We start from the raw sequence: 15,377 nt of genomic DNA, 5'->3' as shown, positions 1-15,377 counted from the left end.
GATACCTTACAGCACCTATTAATATTCATAGTGAAAAGAGCATGACTGGCACTCTCTGAGAAAAACAGTGAGATAACAGTGTTGAAGGTGGGGAATTTCTCCTGTTTAAGTGCTGTCTTCCTCCTGGAAAAGCACAGCAGTGAGGAAAAAAGGAAAAAGAAAAAAAAAAAAGAGAGAGAGAGAATTTTTTTATTTTGTTTTTATTGGGGTAAACCTCCATCCAGGCACTCCGGATGGGATAACAGTGCCACTTTGTTGGTATTTGTAACAGAACAAGTCTCTCTCCCTCCTTCTTTCTGTCATTCAGGTGTCACTTATTAAGAGGCATTTCCAAAGGAATGCTGCTGGTCTGTCCTGATGGTCACTGCTACCATGACGTTATTCTCATGACAGCATTGAAATGGTATCCGTTGAAATGTTCCTTACAGGAACATCAAGAACAGATTTACTTTGCTATGTTTGAGAAGGCTGACATTTCCACAGAGCAGCACTGCTCATTTGCAAAACTGAGACTGATTTCTGAAGGTCTGTACACATCTCAGAGCTCCCGCAGGACAGCAAAGTACAAAGCCTAGCCCTGACCGAAAAGCTGACACCGCTTTACAGTAGGACACCCTCCAGCTGCTGGAACACAGGAAAGCACTGAAGGGAAAGTAAAACATTACCAGAGAGACAACCAACTTTATTACATTTTATCCATCTGTGCTGAAGGACTAGAGTAGGAGTCTTCGTTGATGCCCTAATACATAAGAAAAGCTTCGAGCAGATCTTTTCATCCAGATTTTGTCACATACCAAAATGCACTTATCTATTAAGTATTTCATGCTATATCAACCTATCAAAACTCTTTTCACCCCACTCATAATAACAGGCACATGGACCAGGCAATACCAGGGAGCTTTGAAAGTCACACCTTACATTTTTGTGGATCTGTGAAGATATGAGGGATATTGTAACTGTCATAGATAAATATTAATAGATAGAGAAGGTTCCAGATCCCCTTGGAAAAAGTAGGTACCCAATTCCTTCATCAGGAGGGATCTGAGTAGGAGGCAGTGAGGCCCATGCTAAATTCGGGCTAGGAGCAATGACCATGAGCGCTTGCATCCCCCAACATGAGTATCAGCACTGTGCACCACTGGAGTCACCCAGCAGTACTAAGTTGGTCTGACTCAGACATGGGCGCATGATTGCAATTCTGGCAAATTAGTCAGACACCATGCACTGTACTCTTTCAGGCTGGCTCTGCGCCAAGGGAGGAGGCCAGGGCAAGACGCATTGAGCTGACTCAACAAAAATTCCTGAACAAAGATGCACAACATTTTGGATCGAGCTTCAGGAGCCCTCAGCCCAGCTGTAAGCTGTTGGCATATTAATAACTCCATTAACTTGATCTGTTACTGAGTTTTAGGAGATAGGTTGTTAGCACCTGCAGAACAGAAAGCTGTGCCAAAAGGAGAAAGAAGAGAGGCCACCAGCACTGTGGATGAGCAGGAGAAGAAAGCATCCAAGAGATGCCAGGCACAGAGGGGTCTGCAGAAGGTGGCTATAAGTAAAATAAGCATCTCTATTTGTAACTTGTAATCATAGCATTGATATTATGATGGCTGTCCTCCTTTCAGCCCGCTCCATCATTTATAATCACTGCTGGAAAAATGATCGCCTGACTGCAGCTGGAGAGTTCAAAGTTGCACTTGCCAGTACCCAGCAATCCTTTTAATGCAGTTATCCAGCACTACCATGCCACATCTTCCAGCTGCACTGTTTTCCCCAAGCTGGTCTCAGGGTTAAGCCTCTGCTCTGTTGCTGCCAAAACTGCACCACAGTCATATCTGGCTGAAGCCCTGAACTTTCAAAGATGGGGACACAGGATATGTGGTCAATACAGAAAAGCCTTTCAGGGTCCTGTCCACCTCATTTTGCCACAGTGGGGCAAACTGCTTCTTGCTCATGTCAACAACACTGATTTTAAGAGAAAGATGCTAACAGAAACTGGTGAAGAAAACTGAGACTAGCCTTTCTTTCTCATTCCCAATCCTCCACAGCATGGATGAGATGTCTGTAACTTTGGTGTCTAGCCCCTGGCCTATGTAATATACATTTGGACTGAGGTGAATTCTACAGTTCAACAAATCCAAAATATATTTTTAAGTCTTACTTGGTCAGATACAAAGTCTGGAAAATATCAGCCCAAAAGCTTCAGTAACTAGAATAAAAAGAAACCATAATTCAGTCAATTCAGCATTACTTAATGCAATGGAAAATACTGTTTCCAAAGCCTGAATCTGTTGCCTTTTTATGAGTTCCTGTCTGTGCTGAAGCCTATAAATCCTAGATTGGGCAATCTTGCCTGAACTGCAAAATATATTAAGCCAAGTTCAGTTTGGTTAGGCAAGAGCAACACGCATTGAAATCAGACTTAGAGCAAAAAGGGGTCCCACAAATCAGCTGCCCTGGCATTGATGACAACTTTTCATGCAAGGATTGATAAAATCTTCAATACAAAGTTATATGGAAGATTAAGTCTGTACTCAGAGGACCTAGACCCTTCAAAAGCATGAAACAATTTAGAAAACTGAGGGGATACATTTTCCCCAGGTATTTAGGTAGTTGGAGATGCCAATATAGCACTTGTCTACCTCATTACGCAGCTAAATACCTTTGAAAATGTAATCTTCAGTCACGCTCTCAAAGGAGACAGATTTCTAGAGGTGCACAGATGTCCAGGAGGTTTACCAAGTGCCTAGCTGTTTAGTTCCCATTAAAATCAATGAGAGTTAAGGGCCTCGTATAAAACCATGTCGATCTGCCTAATTAAAAAACATAGCCCCTAAGATCAGGCGTCTTGTTCAAACCAGTGAGGTTGCCACTCCTGCAAGCTCTCCAAGCTACACTTTGGCTTTCCATGACAGAATCCCCAGGCAGCCAGTAAGAGCACTGGCGAACTGATCAAAGGGGAAGAAAACAGGAGAGTTTTGAGCCTACACCAGGCTCCAGGCTTGTAACAGCGGGGAGCAGCCAGTCCGTAGAAAAGCTGATATTAAAACAGTCTAGGCCAGTGACCCCTCAATCATATCTTCATTGTTTAAAGCAAGATATGGGCTCACTTAGACCATTTTAGAAAGTGTTTTTCTTTAAACAGAGATTTAGGATGAGTTGCCACTTCCAATTTAATCACCCTTTTTTATATAATATAGCCTGGTGCTTTGCAGCTGGATAATTAACCTTGATATTCGTTCAGACTTCAAGACACAATGCTCCCATCGCTGTCAATTAGCTGACAATGCCGAGCATGTGTTGATGGAAGATTTTTGTGTGACCCCAGCAATATGGCATTTGGGAAACTTCAGTAGCTAACATGATCAGCCTGCTGGAGAAAATCCTTCACAAATTACTCTAACAATTTTAGAATGGAAAGTGAGATTGTGAATTTGTCACTGGAGTAGTTTCACAAAACAAAACAGATGTACATTGAAGTTTACCCTACTTTCTATTATTGAGAAGCTGCTTTCTAAAATATCACTCCAGATAATTGGCAAGCCTCCTTTCTATCATGGTCTCATACAGCACAGAGCACAAGGAAGATACCTTGATCTGAGATACAGTACGCAGAACCTACCATACTTTTTATTACTAATGTAAAGCTGGAGGCAGGGTTATAAATGATCATTCCTTTTTTTTTTTTTTTTTTTTTTTTAATACGAGGTGGTGCAACAAACACTGCAATATGAAACTGGGACACAAGGGGGAAGGTCCAGTGGCACTTTACTTTTCCTGCTGAATTTTTGCATTTATAATAAAGAGTTACAGCTTTATGGTAACAAGATTAAATTGGTGGGCAGAAAGAAGCTTGAATCAGATTATTTTCCTATTATTCCGCAGTGGGTCACATTCTGCTAGTGCCTGTGCTAACCCCACAGTCAGGCAAACATTCATCTTGAGAAACGAACAACCACATTCGGGACTTTTAAAGCAGCCAGAACAGTCAACAGCTAAAAAGAAATTGGCTCAGGCACAGCTACTTTCCTCTTTAAACATTGTTCTTCCATCCCAATGAGAATGGGAGCTAATGGCATAACTGAAACATTCTTGTAGCAAAAGCCAAGAGCAGCCTAAGTCACTTCTAGGTTAGAAACCCTGGCTTCCATCAAACAAGGAACAGATGAAGCTGAACTGAATCCTTTTTCACACGCTAGCTAGAGCCTGTTGTGAAGGTACCTAGTGTGAGTTTAATTTGACCTCGGTGTTTTCAAAGCACATCACCTTATCTGCTCAGAGAAAATAGCAAAAAAATAAATAAAAAAAAAAAAGATATTGATCTGTTGTGTTTTTCCCTAGGTTTGAGAATGACATCAAGCTTTGGGCATTTTACTGAAATATTCTGACAGTATAAAAAATACTGACTACTCCATTTTCTTCATAGGGTCAACATTACGAAGAGGAAAAACGGGCTTTGAGCCATGAAATAATTGCACTCAATAATCACTTAATAGAGGCCAAGGTGACGATAGATAAGTTGTCAGAAGACAATGTAAGTATTTAATTATGGATACATCTTGAGGTTATACTCAGAAGTAAATTAGGCAATACACTTCCTATGTAATTATAGAATAATTTCTTATTGTTTACATTAAATGTAACGTTACCTACAGTTAAAGTTCACGTTTGATGTTCTCATCATTTTGTAATTTTGACTCTTCTAAAGTTAAGGGGCTGGAGTGAATCTTTTCATTGATACTTTTTTCCTTATGTCTAACCAAAACCTGATTAAAAATATATTCCAAGAAATGGAAATATTTCCACAATGAATTTGCCATTGGTTTTGGTCTAGTACAGCAGACAAGTAGAAGCGTATGCTCTGAGCTACTGCATGAACATGTCTCAAGTGAGGACTCATCATAAGGCTTGTAGGCACGGTGTACAACCTGACATTTCCCACAGTTCCTCTAATCTTTCAGTATTTGCTCACTGACACATGTTGCCCAGCACGAGAGAGCTCTGCTAGTAGTGAATAAGATTGACCCAACCTGGTCACTCAGATTATCACAGGGGGAGCCAGGTTTTCCCCAGCTATGGTTCACATTTAACACCTTACCTATCTCTGTGGAATGAAACAGGGTATATATTTTGTGATTGTCACCCTGCATCTCATTAAACAGTGCTGGAACCTGGCATGTGTTCTGCAACTGGCAACTGAGCTCATGAAATCCTTCCAGGGACAAACCTAATATAGACAGCAAAGAAAGGAAAGTTGCAGACATTCAGTTCATTGTTGTGCCATTCCCTAGACACTTAGTAAAAAAAAAATCACCTACGGAAGATGTGTTTCTGTTAATGCTTTAACACATTGCCATCTTCCCATATTTCACAAGAAATCAAAGCAGGGGTCATCTGATGCAATTAACATGTCTGTTGATGTGAATTGTGCCTATGTGATTAACCAATGCAATTATCCAATGCAGAGTCCACAGTATGATCTTTTATCTCTACAGAAACCGTTGAAACAATAGATACTTCATAATTCCACTATCTGTAACTAAATGAAGTTGGTAAATTCAATGGGCTAATTTTGGGTTTTGGAAGCACACCTATAAATCCAGACTAATTTCAGCTGAAATCAGTAGAGTTAATTCATATTTAAAATGGAAGTAAAAGAAACAGTAAAGCTTTCATAATAAGAATTCATGCATTATCTCTACTTCATGAAGTCAGGTTTGAGCCCACATCTGAAGAATTGTTTTCAATATTGATAGTTTTTTAAAGGCAGATTAGACTGACCTGGAATACAGAGTACTCTTCCAAGACATCAGAATTATTGTAAACCATGCTGAATATTACATTACAGTACAGAAGCCTCAAATACAAGTACTACTGCTTCACACTTGATGTCAATTCACAGACAAAATTCTGCCCTTAGTTATGTGGTGTCATTAACAAAAGTAAAGGATAAATTCCAAATTTTAAAATAAAGAACTATGAAACAATCCATTAGTATTATGTCTAATAAGAAGAGAGGGTGTTAAACTGAAGACTCCCACCCGGGGAGAACATGTTTTTCCTGCCAGTATTTCTTCCTCCAACTTTATTTCCCCCTATTCCATTGGTGAACACAGAAAATGATGCTTTAGATGCAAAACTATGTTTAAGAGAATGGAAAACACTTTGGAATTAGGATCTGATTATTGTTTTGCTTGCCACAGATGTGGCTAGTTACCATCCAGGTAAGTATTTAAGACACAAAGTCTGTCCAGTCACACAGTGTGCCCTAACATGTTGAGAACAACATACATATGGCACATCCAAATCACATGTAATTTTTTTTGTAGTAATTTTTAAAGTAGCTAAAAATAAAGTGCCAGAAATGGATTTTGTACTCTCCATGACAACCACTTCACAGAAACAGAGCCCCAAAGCTTTTAAAGAAAGGATTGGATTTTGGAGTGATTTCATTTTTGTGCGCCATAAGGGACCTGGGGTACTTGTCTATGCTATCCATTCTACAGCAATATATTATGCATTTAATGTGCATGTAACATGTCAGAATCACATGCATGTGCAACAGATTTTGCTTCTAAATTGAATTCCTGGATTCCTACTGCATCTATTTTAAGGAATAAAGATAATGTGTACTAACATAAAATTTAAACCTACATAAGTGAAATCTATCTCCCCAGTACATTTAAAGCAGAAAGTAGCACGTTTAATGTTCACAGAGACACAGACAGACACACACACACAGAAAAAGTTTCTAAGGGTCCTTGAATATGAAGACATAAATAAACTAATGTTCATGAGAAAAATACATTTACCCACATGCCTCACAGATTCCCAGGAACATCTTGTTGAGCCTGTTATTGCAGAATACATCTAAAATTATGTTTCTAAACAGAGAGAATTTCTGTCTGTCCTTTTCAAAGAAAATGTATCCATAAAGGAACAAGTAAAACAGTAAAAATGCGCATGCGATGAAATAATATTAGCACCAGAAAAAAATCCATATTTAACACTTTTTTCTTATAAATATTTTCTAATTTTTACAGGTTAACATGGCTTAGTGTCCACAGTCATTTATGCTTTGTCTGTCTCATCTAATCCCACCTATAAAGTCAACTTGTGAAGCCAACTTAATTTTTAATGGCACCTTGATCAGAAGCAACATATAACTCTTACCTCCAGGGACCCAAAGAAACTGGTTGAAGGACACAGTAACAACCATGTATATTCAATTAAATTAAGGTGAAAAATGAGTTGAGGGCAAATCCCTGTACTGAATTTTCACATTAGATAGGCTGTGGGACCCATTCAATATAAAAATAGTTTAACTGGCCTGCTAAATTCTCTTTTTCCCTTTGTAAAATTCTCATGCTAGTTTCTTACCCAAGGAAAATGTGCTGTTCTTTAGCATCAAATGTTTGCAGAGAGACTTAACGTATTTGTATAGTTACATTCTGGAAGATAAGAAAGGAGCCAAGAACCAGCAAGAATATTTCATAGGGAGACAAAGGACATTTAAAAAAATATACAATTTATATTTCTGCAGTGAATTTCTCCCACAGTCTCATAAGATTTTTTCATCATTTTATAAACTATTATCTCAGTGCTGATCTCGATAACTCAGTAAAAATTGACAGTTCTTAAATTTTCCTTTCTGCTTAAAATATCATGCTTATTTTAGCCTTCATAGCTCCATGCATGTTAACAGTATAGTCAAGTTCCTAATGGTAAGTATGCATCTTTTGAAATGCAGATTACTGTTCTATAGCTACAGTTTTTAATTTCTGGTAATTTTATCAACCCTCACAGAGCAAAGGGACAAACTTCTCACCACCACACAAGAAACACAGAATCTTAATGATTTTAAAAGTTAAAGTATGCTCCAAAGTTCCCCATCAAATTCTAAAACAGGCTTTTTCTTTTTCTTTTCTTTCTTTATTTTTTTTAGGAGCTCTATAGGAAGGACTGCAATTTAGCTGCTCAATTGCTCCAGTGCAGCAAGAATTATGACAGGGCACATAAACTTTCTGAGGTAATGTGACTAAAACTGATGAATAGTTAAATAAATAAATAAATAAATAAATATTTTATGGAAAATAGGTTCTTTTACATGTATCAATTCGAGAACTTTTGTTGCCCTTAAGGTTGTGATTTTTTTTTTTTCATTCTTTAAGCAAGTGGAAGGGTGCTGCTATTCTGTGTAGCTGGGAAGGGTGCTGACAAAATCACAGCTGGGAACGTAACTTCATGGTACTCTTTTTCCCACAACTTTGCTATACAATAGAATGGGGTCTCTGCTGACCATGTTGAAAAGTAAAGGTTTTATTAAAACCAAAGTGGTGAGAACTCTGGACTGCAAAATGTTGGTGTTGGGGAGGAGGGGGGAAATTACAACCTGTAGGCATCAGAGATTCTGATATAACCAGCTTTCCTCCTGAAGCTATTTTCCAGTCCAGCTAATTTATAAACCTGAATTTTAAAATAGAATGACAGAACAAATATCTTTTTGTAAAGCAACCAGAGCACTGGATGATTGATTTCCAAGGTGCAAGCTTTAATTAATAATCTTCACTTCCAAGGAAGCTAGGCATGAGAAACAAACTCCTTAAAGGGGAAGCAAATGTTATCTCCATGAACAAGTCTGTCTTTAGTGAAGTAGGACCCTACTCAAATCAACAGCTCCTTCTTCATGTATATATGCTTGTTGAAGGTCACAGAGAAAAGCCTTCCTTTTATCAGTTCCATCAGGTTAGTGTCCCCCCCCAAATGGCCTCTCTTGTGCGATTCTGTGACAGAATTATGTCAAAATTGCATGTGAAATGTATAAACCATCTCTAAGCAAGTAGACTGCTTAAGAGCACTAAACAAAACTGACAAAGATAGATCAATACTCTTCAGTCAAATGGGCAATGATTTCCTGGAACTGAGATAACACTTCCAGATTAACCATCATCCTGTTATTTTTTCCTAGTAACTGACTTTCCTTAGCAACTCCTATCCAGGAGTCATCATCACATTATTCATACCAAAAGCACCCTGCCTATTAGCAAGAATTAGGACCTTAAAGTTACTTAGCTGTTCACCTGCAGAAAACCATCACAAATGGGACCTCCCATAATTTCACAGACTGTCATACACTCAGTTAAATGGGCAGACTCCACTCCTTACTCCAAGTTTTTATTAATGTAACAAGTGTGAATGCATTGACACAGTCACTAAATTCCTTACAAGCACAATTATTGCCTGCTGAAGTATTGTATATTATCCAGAAACCTAAACTATAGTAAGACAAGTAATGTGATAGCAATATCATTTTAGTAATTCCAGTTTCCAGTATAACAAAACAAAAAAACTTTTTCTTAATGCATTTCATAATCTAAATAATGTATACAAAATAGACCAAAGAGTGATGTTACAGGATACTAAATGATAGTTGACCCATACAGCAATTTCATATTAAATGAACCGTATTTCATTTTGTCACTTTTGTGGCAATTTACAGCAGCCCTATTTTACAAAGCATTTATTCAATCTTTGTTCCATCCATACTTACTCTGACTAATATTGCTGTCTGCCAGCAGATTGGCAATATCACACTCTTTATTTCCAGTGGAAGATATATGAGCTAATTATCAACATAATAATTATTCTAAAATAACATAGAAATTCTGTTGCTTGAAAAAGCTCTCATCCTACTCCAGACTAACAAGAGTGCCATTCCACAGCATGCCATACTGAATACACTGAATTTTGGGAATTAAACCAACTTTAATCTCTTCCCAGTGAAACTAAAAGAGAGACTTCACAATTTATATAATATTAGATCATTATAGGCAATAGACACCTTGAATTTTTCTTGCCTAAAGAGAGGGGCTGAGGGGGACTCCCTCAATATTTAAAGGGCTGTCTCCTCTAGAGAAACAAAGTTAAGGTGGGAGTGTGATAATTGGGGATAGAAGAGTAGCCACTATCTATATGGTAAAGAGCAACTTGATTTCTAGTTAATAATAATAATAATAATAATAATTAGAGCCGAGTACAGTGCAGCCAAGAATTCAGGGGCTATATTCTTAAGCGGCACAAATCAACATGGATATCAAGGGAGCTAACCTTGTCACAAAGTCACAAATCCAGTTACAAACTTAGCCCAAACATGAGTTCTTTGATTTCCAGCAAGAAATACTGAGGGAGAGATCTCATGCAGCAGTCACTTGTATTCCTGCAGGATCATCAGTAGAGATTTGAAATGAGCCAAGCAGAAAAAGTATGGTTAGTATCATGCTTGGTTATACCTATGTAAGATTTACCTACTGGGCCTTTGAGCTGCACCACAGAATGCAGTCTTTCAACCTCTTCTGCTCCACATGAGAGGATGGCAGGTGGAATCACTGCCCACAAAGCCGATCCCATCTCTCCCTAGAAACTGTATGATTTTTGATGCATAATAGATTTATGGGTTAATTTTGAATGATCCACCACAGGAATCAAAATGCATCTTTAGGTCTTAGCTCTTGTTTCTTCTGGTGCAGTAAGAAACTAGAAAAGCAGCCACTTGCAGCTGCTGGAAGAGGGTATGTTGAGAGGCTTATAAGGATGGTCAACCTGATAAGCAGGGTCCAAGTTCTGGGGCAAGGTAGCTGGTTTCATTTACTTCCTCCCAGCACAGAAACACTCCTCTCACAGCAACCAGTACCATTGCTTTAAGTGTCAGTGAAACCAACTATCCTGCCTCTTCAAATAACGTCATTTATAAAACACAGCACTGAAGTGCAGGAGACAATTTGGCTTTGGACTGGATGCAAGAGAAGCTCAAAGAAAGGCAAAAGAACAGAATATATCTGACCTCTTCCTCTTCTTTCCTCACCCCAGCAGGGACCTCCACACCACAACTTCAAATCACACACATGCACACTGTTCGGAAAGTGTTGCTGTAGGCTGTAATTCCCCACCTGCCTTTTTAAGGTCATTGTTTACCATGTTCCTTAGTTCGTTTCTATCCAACTTCAATTAATTAGGAAGCAATCCTTTCTGCTTCAGTGTTTTCCATGAGAGGAAGCAAATGAAGACTTCCAAATGTTAAGTAAATAAATAAAATTAATTTGATTACATTTGTTTTCAGAAATGCACAGAGATTGTGGCCATCACATTAGTCAAAGAGCCGTATATGGTGAGCTATGTAATGTCATAAACTGCACTCCTCTATCAATGTTGCATAAGCCCAAGGAGACACCAGAACTGATAAGCACCTTTTTCTCCTATCCCCTCCCTCTGCCATCTCTTTGTATTGCAGTTGCCATCTGACTTTCAGGAAAGAGTCAGCATCCATCTGGAAAAACATGGGTGCAGCCTTTCTGTCCCCTTGTGCCACACATCTTACGCGGACACCATACCCACTTGCGTCATTGCCAAAGTACTGGAAAAACCAGACCCAAACAGCTTGTCTTCACACTTGTCAAGCCCCTCTGCAAGGGAATTTCAGGACTCTGCTGGAAAACTTGGGCAAAGGCCCCAGTACAAGTCAGACATCTATTGCAGTGACACTGCCCTTTACTGCCCTGAGGAGAGGAGGAGGGAGAGGAGGCAGAGTGTGGACACGCAAGTGAAAGACGTGGGGTTCCTGCGGTCCCAAAACTCCACGGACAGTACTGTCGAAGAAGATGGTTTCCATTCCAGCTTCTCTCACGAAGCCTTCCCAGAGTATATTACCTCTTTGCCAACCTCCAGCTCCTATTCCAGCTTCAGTGTCACATCTGAGGAGAAGGAGAACGCCCAAGCCAACACAATGACAGCCTCTCAGCAAGCAATCTACATGAGCAACCGAGACGAACTCTTTGAAAGAAAGTCACCTGCAGGTTACGAGCATCAGGGAAGCCCCAGGTTTGCCAAGTCCAAGCCTGCACAGCACATGGAGCTTGCTGACGACAACGAGAACTCGCCCACTTTCACTAGGACTCTGCCTCCTTATGCAAACGAACCCTTTCATTTCTCAGCCATGACACCACAGCAGGCTTTAGCGAATCAGAAAATGAGCACCCACCTTTCAGAAGAAGACTTGCCTGGGCGATGGAGGCAATTGAGCGTGGAGGACATTGGTGCATACTCTTACAGGAACACTGGCAGGCTATCGCCCTGCAGTTTTTCAGAGCAGTACTACAGCAGCCCAATTAAAAAGGGAGACAGTCGAACAAGCCCCATCTATGCCAGCTACAAAGCAGATAGCTGCTCAGAGGGAGATGATATCTGCCAAAGCAGACTTGTGGATTCTTGCTTCCTGAGAACAGACAGTGGCCTGAACATTGACATCAGCACTAGCTGTAAGCAGGACAAGTTGCCCACCTACAAAACAAAAGAATCAAGAGACCAAAAAAATGAAAGGATCACCGTCCAGTTATGCAGTAGCAAAAACATTGAAAATAGCCCAGTGTTGAAAAGAGAATACGTGGACGTGAGCCCCAACAGCTCGGCAGAGTCCCTCAATCAGAGTTCGATGGAGGCTTCAGAAATCCACCAGTCTTCCATGGAGCAAGGAAGCCATTCGGGTATTCACAGCAAACAGCAGCAGTTTCAACGGACTGGAAGTACTGGCTTGAGTCGGAAGGACAGCCTTACAAAAGCACAACTATATGGAACACTTCTGAACTAGGCATCTTCCAGAACTGCAATAAGACAACACACAAAAGGAAGCAAACAGCGTTTGATACTTCTAGTGAACATAAGGTTCTCAGAAACAGGATTATTATAAAATATATATTCATAATGGTACTATATGTTTAAAACAAAATCTCTCCAAAAATGTTATACAGCACTTTTCACTTAACATCCTTTCCACATGGGAGATCATCCCCTCCCCTCTTTTATAAACCTGAAATATTTTTATAAACAAAATGGTATTTATTATATTATCCTAAGCTATTTGAACAGGATTCTTTTCCCTTCAAGCAGGTTTCTTATTTATTTTTGTGCATGAGGCCATCTGTGCCTAAACTCTTGGAGGAAAAGGGTACAATCATGACGCCAGTGACAAAAAAAAAACAAATCCACCTGATAAAATATCATAAAATGTCATATGAAAACAAAACTAACAAGAATCGTGAATTTGAAGAAGTATATTTTTTAAAAAGAATGGAATTGTATCTTAAGTTATTTCATACAAATGTATTTATGAGTGACTAATGTATGCACAAAGTGATACCAATATTTTGTTCTTTTAATCCACTGTGTTTCTGCTTTCCTATTTTTCCTTGTATACTACCTCAAAAGTAATTGAGGGTTTCTTTGTCACATTTTCTGTAGGCTTGCATTTATATTGTCTAAAATGCATGCAGTGTCATAATTAATACTGTATTTTGCATTACTTAATAAAAGACACCAGTGGAGATATTTTATGTTTTTTTTTCCTTCATTAAAACATGCTTTGGACAATAGAACACGGGATTGCTCTGGGTAGTATCAGTGCAGCAAAAGTTATTGAGTAAAGCTACTGTTTTAGATTGTTTTCCAAAGGAGTCTGTATAAACCACAGAGCAGCAGTTCTCATCCTGTGGCCTGAGGGAGTGGAAGGACTGGTTCTCATCAGCCTGTGAAAGGAAAACAAGGAAATAAACCATTAATCAACAACTTTAAATTCACTAGGAAAGGGTCTTCGCACTGAAAAGAAACTTGAAATCTACTTGAAAACTTGTGACATAAGCTCTTCCTCTATTACACATGTACTTGACACAGCCCTTCAGGTCTTTATGGATCTTCCAAAATTGTACTTTCACATATGTATTTCACAGATATTTTTCTAAGATGTAAGGAAAAGCTGGTCTTCTGTAGCCTATGGCAGTTTCATCCCTGGCACTGAGAAGCCATAGTTTAACCTGTAGTTTTTGCATTTAGTTTAGTTTAACCTGTAGTTTTTGCACTTCCTCTTCCAAGTGTTTTCTGTTTCTCATCATTCCATCCAAAGCGTACAACTTGGACAGGAGCAGAAGGGAGAGAGCAAAAGAGGAGAAAAACAGAGAGAAGGGAAAATCCTGTGGATTTCCTTCCTGGCTTGAGTATTGCTTCTTGTTAACAGGCAGAATACAGCAGTAAATACTAAATCATTCTTTTATGTCATGTTCATTCTGTACTTGAAATACAGTCTCTGACAGGCTCATATATAGGGAAAGACCTTCCTTAGCGCAATATGTGGTAGTAAATCAGTGAGATCACTGTGGAAATCTAAAATAGTTCCTATAAAGCTAAAATAATGACCTATCATTCATTACGTATTCAAAAAATATATATTTTCTACTGAATGACTGAAAATTGTCACTTGGCAAGTTAATGTGAACCAGGGCTATAGAACTGCTTACTTTCCACATAAGTATCTTAAATTGTGAAGCCACACATTCAATGCATTTGGCATCAATAATTCCCACTGCTTTTCATACTGTTCTTCACATTCTTCTTGGATAATATAAAAATTTGACAATTATTAATGCATGCAAGTACTTGCTGTGCTGTTTTGAAGATCTGGCATTACATCCCTACAGTTCCTCAGAGAGCTGTACTAGCACTGAGGAGAACAATGGTAGCTAATAATATCACACAGGTAAGCCACAACAGAAGGTTAAAGTGAGCCTTACTTCAGTACAAAAACTATTATGCACCTTGTGCTTTTATGCTCCTACACGTACAGCTAGTGGGAGGCTGTGTCACAAACAATTCCACCAAGCCCACTAGAAAGAAAAAAGGAAAAAAAAAGTTTCCAAAGGCAAACTGGTTCTATGGCAGAATCTGACCTGCACAAAACAGACTCGGAGATCCAGAAAATCTGCTATCTATCTCCCCCTTCCTCACTGAGAGAAAACAGACAAGAAAAAAAAAAATCTTACTGTTGACTTATTCGGGCACATAAAATGTAGGCAGTCTACAACGAGATATTTACTTCTTTTGTCAATGAATACAAAGATTTGTATGCAAGAGGTGAAAATTAAGTTTTATATCACCTTAAAGTATATACACTATGGAACAATAAATCCTGATATTTATGAACTAGAACACAGTATCAGAGCAATCCTATTATGATATCATTCATTATTTGACACAAAACTGCTATTTTGGCAATTATACAAAATTAAGTTTCTTTTAGCTATTACAGATCTGATTATTTAATATCCTGTTGTATTATGTTCTTTCCTTCTACTGAAGTTTCAAAGCATTCTTCTATGCTTCACTTGACTCTTTCTCTCAGTTTTTGGAGATTGAATATGGAGATTGAAACCTGACTTTTCAGCCAATTAGCACTGGGCTTTTTTTGTAAAATAGCCTATAACCCTTTAACATTTTTCTGTATTGAATTTCATTACAGAACAGTATGTAACCCTGCAAAGAATTTCAACTGAATTGATCAA

At 38.7% G+C, this 15,377-nt stretch overlaps 1 protein-coding gene across 1 annotated transcript in view; it reads left to right on the top strand.

The window, feature by feature from the left end:
• The window catches only part of BEGAIN (brain enriched guanylate kinase associated), a 76,582-nt gene extending 63,945 nt beyond the window's left edge, over nucleotides 1-12,637 (top strand). Inside the window, exons 7-10 of the mRNA XM_035566844.1 lie at nucleotides 4,424-4,531; nucleotides 7,943-8,026; nucleotides 11,114-11,161; nucleotides 11,285-12,637. Of these exons, the coding sequence (XP_035422737.1) occupies nucleotides 4,424-4,531; nucleotides 7,943-8,026; nucleotides 11,114-11,161; nucleotides 11,285-12,637 (1,593 nt within the window). The remainder of the gene's footprint in view (nucleotides 1-4,423; nucleotides 4,532-7,942; nucleotides 8,027-11,113; nucleotides 11,162-11,284) is intronic.
• Nucleotides 12,638-15,377: the final 2,740 nt, after the last annotated feature.

The sequence above is a fragment of the Cygnus atratus genome, chromosome 5, assembly GCF_013377495.2.
Source record: "Cygnus atratus isolate AKBS03 ecotype Queensland, Australia chromosome 5, CAtr_DNAZoo_HiC_assembly, whole genome shotgun sequence".
NCBI classification, from domain to species: Eukaryota; Metazoa; Chordata; class Aves; order Anseriformes; family Anatidae; genus Cygnus; species Cygnus atratus.
The sequence above is the reverse complement of the archived record's forward strand: the minus strand, read 5'-3'. Positions and strand labels throughout refer to the sequence as shown.